Below are 13,136 nucleotides of genomic sequence, written 5' to 3'. Positions count from 1 at the left end.
AAAAACCTTCAAAATTCTGCCGAATTACTATTGAGGAAAACGGGGCTATAAACATATAAAATTGTGTAATTGTCAGTGATAAAAAAACAATAATCAAAGACTCTTTTTAGATAGATCACTAAGTTTCACCAGGCAATTTAACTTGCATTGATATTTTCCATTGCGTCTTCTTCTCCATAGTAGTTCCATAAATTTTGATCGCATTTTTGTATTTTCTTCGCTTAAATGATAATCTGTGATCCTTAATATTAAATGTATATTTGACAATTTTGCTCTTTAGTATGTAATTATAATCAGATGTATTTACTTTTTTTCGACCTTAAGCAAGACCCATATTTATTTATTTGGCACACAATAAGAGAAGTAGCAAAAGGAGAAAAAAAATAACTAAAATACTAAATAAAAACCTTTGTCGTTTATTATTTTTTTATTTATTCAAAGCTCTTTGATATACATAACAGTAAATGACCATTTGTACTTTTTCTTATCTTAATCAGAAATAACATATAACATTTAACAAATTACGACACGCTTACAAACATGTATCACCATATTCCTTTTACATTAAAAATGAATAGAATTTTCAAAAACGCATGAATATGAAGAAAAAATGTATCACAACAATTTAGTCGAACATGTTCGAAAGATATACGTCAAACGGATGCACATAAACACGAATATAGTCACAAAAGTATTGATGATGAACAACAAACGAGTTATTAACATTCTTGTTGATAGTTTTTCACAAGCAGTTCCACGAACTTCCGTTTTCAACGATCATTATGAAAATTGTTACTGCTTCAGACTTCGCAGCTGAGCAAAAGTTGTATAATTATTCATTGTTGAAAAATACATAACAAACAGACTGTTCTTAAACGTTCGAAACTGGATCATGCAAATATATCCCAAAACATTGTGTAAATGTTGCAGATACTTGTATTGGGTGTCCAGCAATTCACACAAGGAATAGTTCGAATTTACAATTTAAACTTGTGAATTATTTGTTGATTATTGCTTCATAAAGTACACCGTGTTTACTTCCGTGGTTTCGCTAGCACAAACCCAATATTTTACCAAACATTTCAATAACCGCTTTGCAAAAAATGAAGCTGAATTTCGTGAATTTCTCAAGCTCAATTTCCTTCTTGAGGATGTAGACATTGAAAATGACTCTTTCTCTTCTTTTTCTTGAAGTATGGCTTATAGCACCCTCTTGTTGAAACCATTTTTAAGAAATCTGAACTCTTAGCTGCCATGTTTTTTCGAAGACGTTTTATTTTTGGCCAAGTCTATCAAAGCTCGAATTTTGCACAAATGTATGGACACGGCGTCTGCAATGAGTTAAAAAAATTGGGTTATTATGATGAGTAGCTATACTCAAAATAGCAGATGGGAATATTTGTACTGTGGTAACTTTTGTTAGTGCTTGAACGGAGCCCAGTAGAGAACAGAACACAAATCTAAAATCACCCATCGGCAAGAATAATTGAATTGAATGTTAGAATGATGGCACAGGATTTGGATAGAGCTGAAAGTGTCGAATCGGCAAGAATAACATCAGGAATTATAAATTTCAATTTCAATATATTAAGCTTTTAAATCACTTTAAATAAGAAACTCAATGAAAAATGCATGCTTCCTTTATTTGAATTATTTGGTGAGTGAGTTGTGTATATTTTTGGCGCAAGAATCATGTCTTGGCTTTACCACCCCAAAAACTAAGCTAAGATTAACATAACTCGGTTAACATTAAAACTAAATTGAATTTTATTTCTTTGAATTTTGTAAAAAGAGGTTTAAATCCCATAAAAAAAATCCAATATCCTGAAGATAAAAGAAGATATTTTTATGAGGTCTGTCAATTATTTGATTTGATTTGAGAATTATTTGACAATGTATTTGAAGAAATGAGGCTATTTTGTTGTGATGTTATTTTTACCGAGTTGTATAAATTAAATGAGGGGTTTTAATGGCATAAAGTTCAAAAAGAAGATGCTGTACTATCCAATAAATTTTTAGAACAGGTCAGAAGTTATTCTCGCCCAGGTGTGATATAAGTATGAAACAAGTATTAACAAGTTAAATAGCATCTTCCTTGTTTCCATTTTTTCGTGAACCATTACCTCTTACTTTATTTGATAATGTCCTCAATGATCTGTTTTTCGTGGAAGTCATTAATACATTTGATACGTTATTGTTGCAGCATTTATCCCCAAACAAAACTGCTACCAATCCTTTCTTCATCTTGTTGTTAAAAAAAGCGTATAAGAGTGGATTCATACAGCTGTTCGAAGCTCCGAGCCATTGAGCAATTGGTGCACACGCTTGTATAATGAACTCCTCTAGACTATTTTCTGGTATGGTATCCCCTAATTTGATTCTTGAAAATATAGCGTACAGTGGTAACCAAGATATCATAAAAGCCAGAACAACCACAAATAACATTTTGACGACCTTTATCTTTGACCTTTGAACAACACTATTGTAATGAATGCCCTCCCCTGGAAGTTTCCTTTTCCAAACTTTATACCAAATGAATCCGTAAGATATCATAATCATAATAAGTGGTAGTATGTAACAAAGAAGGAGATGGGCAACAATGAAATAGGTCAAGCCCATCTTTTCTGTCGGCCATATTTCACGACAAACGTAGAGTTGATCTCCATCAGAAGTTCTACCAATGTTGATGAGTCGAAAATAAAAAGCCCATGGCAGAGTCAGAATAAAGCTGAATATCCATATGAAGCATATAATCAGCCGACATGTTCGAGCTGATACTTGCCACCTCAATGGAAAGCATATTGCCAGAAACCTAAAAAAACAGAAAACCATATTATAAAGGTTCAATATCTTCTTAAATTTGCAATTTCCAACAATATTAAAGCATTTTTTTAAAAATATTTTGATGAAGTTTTTTATTAAAATGAAATAATAAGATTCATCATTCTTATTTCTATACCATTTAAACTCTAGAAAGGTAGAAATTTTGTGGTTCATTGTTAATTATTATTATCGTGATCTGTATATTTGTAGTTCATGATCTTGTTTGATGAAGCGATTGGCGTACACGTTCAAAGATCACAAGTATTTCACGCGCAAGTGAAGCAGCTTTGGATATTCGAGCAACGAAATCCTCATCTGAGTCGAGTGAAGTAGCATATAACAAAGATTCTTCACATGTCCCATTAAAAAGAAATCAAGGCTCAATAAATCGGAAGATAAATCGAGGCTCGATAATCGGGGCCAAGGGACTGGTACACTTACCTGAATGGCCCAGACGTGGCATTCAGGTAAGTGCGCATATCAGTGCTGAAGTGGGCTGGAGCCCCATCATGCTGAAACAATATGCGGTTACAAATGGCGATAGGTTGATTGATTGAGTGTAGAGTTTAATGGCACAAAATCCAAAAGAGGATATGCTGCGCCAAACAGTACGTTAATGCAGCTTAAAATGCAAAAAGCTCAGTAAATTTTTTTTTATAAAATACATAAAGGTAATAAAAGCCGTCATTAACGAATGGCGATCGGAGCATCCATCAATATTCTGTTACATTACAATTCCTGTATTGCATTAACAATTTAGTTTCATTAAAATTGAATTGAATGTAGGATTTAGCAATGTAAGGTCATGCTGTGCCAAACACACTGTTTTAAAAACAGTTTAAAAGGTAAAGTAAAGCACATGTATAAAATTTGATAAGATAGTGAAAATTCTAAAACAATGTTGTAAAGTTACATACATTTGTAATGGATAAAACTTCATGGTAAAGTTACTAAAATGGTAAAAAGTATGAAACAATTATATACTACTTAAAATTTCAATTGAGCGTAAAAATACAAATGATGATTTTTATGATGAGAAGGAATGGTGATTTTTATCTAACAAGTCTTTTATACATAAAATCGTTCTTTCAAAGAAGATAAGGCGATGTTGGTTGAAACATGGACAAGCGAATAAAATATGATGTACTGAAAGTAAAACATTTCAAGCATCGCATCGAGGAGGCGGTTCTCCGAACAGCAGGTGAAGATAAGTCAGCCGAATGTGTCCTATGCGTAGGCGGGTGAACTTGACATCTGCTCCGCGCAATTGCAATACAGGCCAAGGCTCTAACGGGGATTCAATAATATACAGTTTGCTCTCACTTTGTAAATCCTAGTGTTGCAGCCACAAAAACATAGTAAAATGTCTTATGTAATTCTTCATGTAATTCTAATGTAAGAAAAGGGGACTGATAGTGTTAATGAGACAAAGGAGGCGGATGAGAGATAAATAGCTGAGTATACATGATAGGAACTATACTGGATTTACAGTATGAAGCAATTGGAGAATGAAAGTGATACGATGGAATAGCCCAAGGTTTGTTTGGAAAGTGATCGGTTGATTGAGATGGTGATTTGCAAAAATTGAATGACTGAAGGCATACAAGTATTAAAAAGAGGTATGTATGAGGGTCGCGCACCATATAATCGTTGTAAGCTTAGTTGAATAACTTTATGTCGAAGAGAATGTGAGTTAAATGATATAACACGAAAGTAAAATGCATGACAGAGCTGCATACGTCGAAAATAGTGAAGTGATAAACTACATGTACCACATAAACTTTCGATTAGGACGTTCGAAATACGCAGCTACAAATTCGCATAGCAGTATGATGCACTGTATCTAACCGCTTCAAATTTAAAGCAGTTGCAGTGCCATAGACTGCACAAGCGTTAGTTTCAATAAGAAAAAAGTATTCTTTGAATGAATCGAAAGATGTGCCAGCCAGCTGTCTGAGTGGTTAGCATGTCTGATTCATGGAAAATATGGATGTTCCTCTCTGTGTGTTGTCCTCTGTTGTGTGTGATGTGTGAATGTGGCCTATCCTATAAACGGGTATCTGTGATAGTGTGGGGTGGGTAATGCTGCTAGCCTCCGTGACTTTGGTCACAAGATGCTCACCAGGCAACACAAAATGAGCAATGAGACCTTCCATAGAGAAGAACGATAAGTTCAGTGCCTGCCGTTAAGAAAAAAGAAAAAAATGAATCTAAGGCTAAACTGATGAATGCAATATTTACCTAAAATAGGTAATGAAGAACATGTATTATACCCTTGTTTATTCCCGTACGTAAATGTTAAACTATTTTATGACAATTTAAAAAATGATCTATTATCAACTTCATTAAAATATTAAAACAATCAGCGTTTAAGTGATAACATTGACCTCCTTAATAAAAGATTTATCTTAGATTTTAAACTTATCTATTTTAAAACATTTAAAGAAATATCATATTATTTACCAATATTTTTAGTGAAGCTACATAGTTTCAGCATTCTGGTACAACTTAACACAAGGTCGATACTGAAAATTTGATTTATATTTGGTAATTGTCGAATATCTGTGAGAAAGTCTAGACGGGTTCGGTGTAGATTGTCGTCAATTAAAATTGATAGTTCAGGAATATTATAAATTTAAATAACGACGTCACTTAATTGAATTAAATGTTAGGTTTAATGGAACAAGATCCCTGAAAGGACATGCTATAAAATTATACAATTAACTCTAATTTATTACCTCAACGTCTCTTAGATTTTGGATTCAAACACAAGGACAAAATGCTGTTAATAGTTCCTTGCAAATAGAGAAAAAAGATGCTGGTTCATTATGCAGGAAGACACATTAGAGGTAGCTTTACTCTGTGGGAGAAACCCTTCATATAAAAATATCTTTTACCAACTTAAGTAAGTTAAGATTTCAAATATAGAAAAATTAGTTCAGGAAAACCATGAAGTTTATAGGCTAAAACTTTATTTCTTCAAAATATCAAAAGGCAAAGGAATTATTGCTGGATTACTTCCCTAATGCCCAATCTTGCCGAAATTGTTTACATTTTAATATTTTGACTTCTCTTACTTTTTCTATACTTTAAATTACCTATATTGGTGAAAAAGAATTAGCAATGAAGGATTTCTCCCGCGGTAAAGAGTCTTCTTAAGTGTCATGCCAATGCGTTATTACTTAATAAGAATTAATTTAATCTGGTGTTATTTAGGGTCTTAAAAAGATGGTTGTATTTCTTGTTGTTTATTGTCTTATACTTGGTTATTTTTGATATGCTCAGAGAAAATGTGCATAACATTATTTATGCAATCAGCAAGTCATAGAAATGAGCACGACCATATCACTTGTTACAGAATAAACAAGTAGGTAATCCTTTTTTCTAATAAATTTAATTGGGCATCATAAAAAAATTGAAATCGAAGAATTTCAAATTGAAAGGAGATTATAAAATATGTTCTTCGTTTAAGAAATTAAAGTAATTATCCTCAACAAATCTCAAAATTAGTTACAATTAAGTCGCTATTGATTTAAAACTATAAAACATATCGCACCCCGGCAAGAAAAGTGACACAAGTCAAAAAATGATAATTTTGAGATTATGTCAATTAAAAATATGTATGAAGTGTCAGTTTTGTATCTATTTCAGAATACGCTTTGTAGCATTCTTTAAGATGATTTTTTTCAAATGCTGCATTTCAGAGTTATGACATTGTTCTTGCCGGGGTGCGATATTTCTATTACATATCTCAAACACTTTCGATTGAAACAATAGGAGAGGGTCAATTTTGTGATTAGGCTTCATCCCGTTGTTTTTTGTAAATGATGACTATTTTGGAAATAATTTTTAATAATTTTTCAATGTCATTTGTCATTGGAAAAATTTGTAACTAATTTTAAAACTTTAGGAGAATAATATCCATAGCTAAGCACGACACACTGTATGTATCTCCTTTGGGTTTTTCTCTTTAATTGATTCTCACATCGTCAGTCATTTTTGGGACATCCGTCAACAAGATTACAAAAGAGAAAGAGTGCAGCATCATCCTCAAAGTTTCTCAAGTTATCTTCCTATGGAAGACAATTATTCCATTTTTTATTTACTTTTTTGTTAGTGGTAAAAGGTAGAGACTGCATCGTATTCCCTACAGTGTTTTGTTTGAATTAAAAGGCAGAATTGCAGTTAATTACGATTAATTTCAGTTGCCTGGTCACTACGCATTTTTTAAGTAAAGATCTATTGTCCTTACACCAATATTTTTCTGATTAAAATTTGTGAAATACACCGAAGAGCCATTACATTATAACCACCCTGCTAATAACATGTAGGACCATCTTTAACTCTCAAAACTGCTATCACCCGCAGTGACATTGATTCCACAAGGTGCTGATAGGTAGTCTGAGGTATCTAGTACCATGTGCTCACCATCTGGTCCAGCGATTCTCTCACATTGCGAGGGGGTAGCGTGGCAGCACGAATTTGGTTTTCAAAGTAGGACCACAAATGCTCTATTGGATTAAGGTCGGGTGAATTTGGGGGCCAAGACATGAATTGAAGGTCACTGGAATGTTCCTCGAGCCAATCCATGACGATTCGACCCCTATGTCATGGTGCATTATCCTGTTGGTAAACACCATCCCCAGCAGGAAAAACTGTTGCCATGAATGGCTGAACCTGGTATGCAACTATGTTCAAGTAGCTTACAGACGTCAGGGATTGTTCTATGAGGATTATGGGTCCTAATGTGCCCCATGAAAACATTGTTCCTGGGCGAGAAACCATGAAAACCTGGGTGAGCCCATTGTTATAGATCAGTGTTTCTTAACCTTTTTGGTAGAATGGACCCCTTTTAAAAATTTTAAGAAGTCACGGACCATCCCCAGTGAAAAAAATAAATGCAAAAAACGTCAATAATTAGAAAACATATAATTTTATTATTTTAATAGTACACAAGATTTTTAAAATAAATATTTTTAATGTGAAGGTTGCTGTTTACTTACTTACTTACTTATCCTCTACGTGCCTTTGGGCACTTAAGGCCTCTAGCATATCCCTCCAACGCCTCCTGTCTCTAGCAATAGATCTTGCTTCCTCCCAGCCAGAAATTCTACATTCTTTTAATTCGCCCAAAAACATGCGCTGGATGGTAAGTCTGGGTCTTCGTCTTGTTCTTTTACCATCAGGAGCCCATGTAAGCGCAACAGATGTAATTTTTTCTTTGGGCATTCTAAGGATATGTCCGAGCCAGCTCCATCTTCGTTTTTTTAATTTCATCTTCTATTGTTTTTTTTTAGCTTTCTTTAATAGATTTTGACTTGATACTTTGTAAAGCCAGAAAATTTTAAAAATAAATCTTAAACATTTGTTTTGAAAGGTTTCTAATTTTTGTATTTCGATCTTAGTCTGTTTCCAGGTTTCTGCGCCATATAACAGTACTGCTCTAACAATAGCTTTGTAAACAACTATTTTTGTCTTTATTTCAATATTTGACTCTCTCCAAAATTTATGTAGTCCCTTAAAACATGTTCTTGCTTTGATTATTCTCTGTCTAATATCTTCACTACTTCCACCTTTTTTATCTACAATGGAACCTAAATAGCTAAATGACTCTATGTCATCTATTTCGTGATTTTCGATTTTAATTTTGTCATTTTTCTTTTGATTTATTCTCATTACTTTAGTTTTCTTCTTGTTTATGAATAAACCTACACTATTTGAATATTTGTTGAATTTGTCTGTTTTAAGCTGAAGGTCTGTACATTTGGATGAAATAAGTACGATGTCATTAGCAAAATCAAGGTCTTCTAAAGTAGTTGTGAATTCCACCTTATTCCTCTTTTTTCATATTTCAAGCTGTTTCGCATAATCCAGTCTATCACCAGTATAAATAAAAATCCTGAAAAAACACATCCCTGTCTCACGCCAGTTTTTACCAAAAAGAATTCAGTTAATTCTCCATTTACTTCTATACATGCTTTGCTGTTATCATACATATCTTTGATTATGTTAATATATTTCTCTGGTATATTATAAAGTGATAAAATTTCCCATAATTTCTTTCTCTTAACTGAATCAAAGGCTTTACTGAAATCAATAAAGTTTAAATATAAAGAGGTGTTAAATTCTAAGCTTTGCTCAATGATATTTCTAAGTGTGAAGATTTGCTGCATTGTTCCATTTCCACTGCGGAAACCTACTTGTTCTTCTCTTAAAATTCCATACATTTCATGTTTTAGTCTATTCAAAATTATCCTTCCAAATATTTTTCCCGGTATGGAAAGTAGGCTAATGCACCTCCAATTTTCGCATTTTGTTAGATCGCCTTTCTTGGGAATTTTCACTATTACTGCTTCTTGCAGATTGTTGCTGCTTTTCCTTAATTAATAAATTGAATTGAGGAATGGTTTTCAATAAAGCAACGCGCATATCATGTTCAACATTCAATTGATTTCAATGCTTTGTTTTTATTGTAACAAGTGTGGAAAATCCCGCTTCGCAAAGATGCACTGTAGCAGATAGAATTATAGCTGCCACAGCTCATTTTACAAGCAGTGGGAAGGCTTCCAAACATTTTAAACATTAGGAGTAGTCGGCGGACCCCCAAAATTTGACCCATGGACCCCTAAAGGTTCATGAGCCACAGGCTATGAAACCCTGTTATAGATGGAGGGTGGTCATAATGTAATGGCTCTTCGGTGTAAGTAGTAATATCCAAGGGAAAAACTTTATATTTACAAAATCTTACTTTAAAAAAATTTAAAAAAATTCTTAAGAAAGATGAATGAGTACCATATATGCATGCATACATACAGACAAGACAAGGTAAGACATATATACAAACTCAAGGCATCGAAATAATTTTGAATGCATTTCATTCATCAAAAAGTATTGTTTCATTTTCGATCTCCGAATTCTGAAATCAAAACTTAGGCACTTTCAGATTTAGATGTTTCAGGAAAAAAGGAAACGTGCATGTCTAACCTTTCACATAAGGATAAATCTTGGAATTAGGAGACTACTGCTGCACACTTAATTTTTTGTAATTTCAACTCCCTTAACAGAAAAAATCATGTCCTCACCTTTCAACTGAGATGGCCACCAATGTGTAAACTGATGCACATACAGAGACGCCTTGGAGGTAAGCAACTGCCTTGCAGAGGAACAATCCCAACATCCAAGCTGCATTAAAAATAAATACATGCTTTTATAATTTTACCACCACCAAAACCCATTATAGATTATTTTAAAAAATTATGGTCATAGTTGCTCAAATTTTCTTTTAGAGAAAATTAGATCATATTGTATCAGGTGTCTCAAAAAATCACCAATTATTTCAAAAATCAATTAAAAATAAACAAAGGATAGGAAAAAAGTACAGCTTTTTTAAAGCAAAAGGATCATTTTAATTTAAAAACTAATTGTTTTATTCTCATGACGTTTCACAATTATTTGCAAATTTCGTTAGAAGATGGCACATCTGACTGAAAAAACTTATAAACAATGCTTTTAATATATCTATCATTTGTCATTGATATCTATGTGAGAATAAAATTAAAAGACTTCATACATTATATCGTTGCTTTAAGACTAACATATGCTTTAAGCAAAGATATATAAAATAATTTTTTTCTTTAATTGATTTTTCAAATGTTCAGCGATTTTTGAAGTAATCTGGCATTATATTTTTTAAGTTATACGAAAATAAATTTAAGAAAATTATACATAATACATTTTTTCCATTGATTTTCCAAATACCCAATCATTTTTGCAGCAACTAGTATTTTTGTTTCGATATAAAATGTATAAAAATAGATACATTGTATAAAATATATATCACATAAAATACATTTTTTTTTCTTTGATTTATGTTTCAAAACATTATTTCATTTTGAAACACAAAGTAATGTATCTTTTCTTATATATATTTTAATAGCTTTTGAAGAAAAGATGCATTACTTTGTGTTCCAAAATGAAATAATGTATCTTTTCCTTAAGAGATATTAAAATATGTATAAGAAAAAAGTTACATAGAATATATTTATTTTCTTCAATTGTTTTTTCACATCGTCAGACATTTTTGAAACACTATATCTTTGATTTTAAATCATACAAATATATATATAAAAAAAGGCATTAAATATTTTTTGTCTGTAAATAATTTTTCAAACCCTCAGTCAATTCTAGGACACTCCACGAATTCTTTCTTTGTTTTAAACTTTACAAAGACCTAAAAAAATGTTGCTTCGTGTTTTTTTCTTTAACTGATTTTTCAGATTGTCCGTATATGACATTATGACGATTGTTATATGACAGCCGCTGTATTTTAGTATTTTATCGTTGCTTAAAGGCATAAAAATACACAGAATCTAATATTTCTTCAATTGAATTTTCAAATTATCCATCATTTTGAGACATTCTGGCATTTTCGCTTTACGATATACAAATATATATAAAAATGACACATAAGAAAAGACTTATTAAAAAATAAATATTTCAAATAATTTTATTACTGAGTTTTTTAAATTGTCTGTTACTTGAGATACTCTTATATGTTTACTTTAAGTTATACAAATATAAATAGAAAAATACTAATAACATAAATGGATTAAATAGAATTTATTATAAACAAATGCTAATGTAAAGTTTTTAAAACAATCTCCATATCCTTAAAACAATGTTAATGTGGTAGCATAATAAAAACAAATTAATATTGAGTTACATTGTTAAAAAAATTAAGCAAATATTTTTCGTCTTATTCAAGCTGCGGTTTTAATGATCACAGGTCGGCTTAATAAACAATGGTTTTGTTCTGAAGTTTGATGCCTCCATAGCAAGTATTAAATTTTATCCCTTGTTATCAGCACCTTTCCAGGGTATCTTACGCTATTGTTACGTTGTTTATTTCCCACCCAAGCCATCTCAAGAACATGTTGGGAGAAGTAACATTTGAATTTTCTCTAAAGAATCGAGGTCTAAATTAAGGGAAGTTACTGTCAATAGGCCACTTAAACAAATGTTTCTTAAAAACGTTAAAACTATAAAATTGCTGTTTGTAGAGTGTGTTAACACACTCTACAAACAGCAATTTTATAGTTTTGTTCTATATAATTATTGCTTTTATAATTTTTCGCATATCTAGACAAAAACTTTACAATTATGAAAAGTTTGAAAAAAATGGAAAAGAATACAGTACGGAAAAAAAACATTAAGACTTTCAAAAATGCTTTATTTAAGTAAATAAATCTTGAAATTACAATGCATTTCACAATGCAGAGTGCGCAAAATAAAAAAACGAACCACCCTCAATAACTTTTGATCTAATAATCGAAATTGATATCGAAATAGATTTGATGTTAATTGAAATGGGTCGAATATTTCCTGAGAAATTGAATTTCAAAAAAGTCGTATTTTTAAAAATCGATTCTTCAGGAACTATTCGATGCGTTTCGTCCAAACTTTGTATTTTGGAATGCGAAATTGAATTCTCTAAGATGATGTTAAAAATTGTGCACTTTGCAATTCAAACTTTTTCAACTATTATTAAACTAAATAATAAAACATAATAAATATTTACTAAAAGTTTTTTTTTTTTTGCGTGGAATTATCTTTAGATAAGCTATCTTTATAATTTTGTGCAAAAAAAAAATTCATTCGTTAAAAAGTTAGAGATATTGCGAAATACCCAAGCCTTAAAATTAAAATTAAGGGGTTCAAGCTGTGGATCGCTCTCCTGACCGAACTATGGAGACCATTTTCCCCATAATTTTAGACCGGTAACCCCTTTATCCTTTAACCTCTCACGAGCCTGAATCCGTCGAAAAAACGATACGTTTATTCAGAGAAAGTATGTTTCTGTATCTGATTTCATAATTTAAAATATCGTTTTCACTAATTAATTATCAATTAATTATCATTTGAATTTACTCCTTCGTACCTTTAAGATTGAGTCCTATAACGTGAAGATCCGATCATTTGATCAAAAGTTCTTCAAGGAGGTCCGTTTTTCATTTTGCACTCTGTACATACCTTTTACGCAACATTATATTGATAAATCAATAATAAAGTATTTTACCCTTAGCATTAAAAATCATTCGAAACTGTCTTGGTTCGAATATTACGAGAGACTCAAGAGTGTCGAAAGTTGTTTCGGACCATATTTTAATCAAGTCTTTCTTAAATTTTTTAACTGTCTTCTCTCCTGCTTTTTCAAATTAATTTTTCATTATTCTCCCCAAACTCTCGATGGAATTAAGATCAGGGGATGAAGCAGGCTACTTAATATTTATTCAATTATCATCCATCCAGTTCGT

The 13,136-nt window shown here is 31.7% G+C and overlaps 1 protein-coding gene across 1 annotated transcript in view; it reads right to left on the bottom strand.

The window, feature by feature from the left end:
- Window positions 1-408: 408 nt before the first annotated feature.
- Window positions 409-13,136, bottom strand: part of LOC107452522 (neuropeptide SIFamide receptor-like) — a 74,972-nt gene continuing 62,244 nt past the window's right edge. The window contains exons 2-3 of the mRNA XM_016069013.3: window positions 9,906-10,005; window positions 409-2,812 (exon numbers count right to left, since the gene is read on the bottom strand). Coding sequence (XP_015924499.1) covers window positions 2,080-2,812; window positions 9,906-10,005 — 833 coding nt within the window. The 3' untranslated portion in view covers window positions 409-2,079. The remainder of the gene's footprint in view (window positions 2,813-9,905; window positions 10,006-13,136) is intronic.

This window comes from Parasteatoda tepidariorum, chromosome 6, assembly GCF_043381705.1.
Source record: "Parasteatoda tepidariorum isolate YZ-2023 chromosome 6, CAS_Ptep_4.0, whole genome shotgun sequence".
Classification (NCBI taxonomy): Eukaryota; Metazoa; Arthropoda; class Arachnida; order Araneae; family Theridiidae; genus Parasteatoda; species Parasteatoda tepidariorum.
This window is presented reverse-complemented; position numbering and strand designations above follow the sequence as displayed.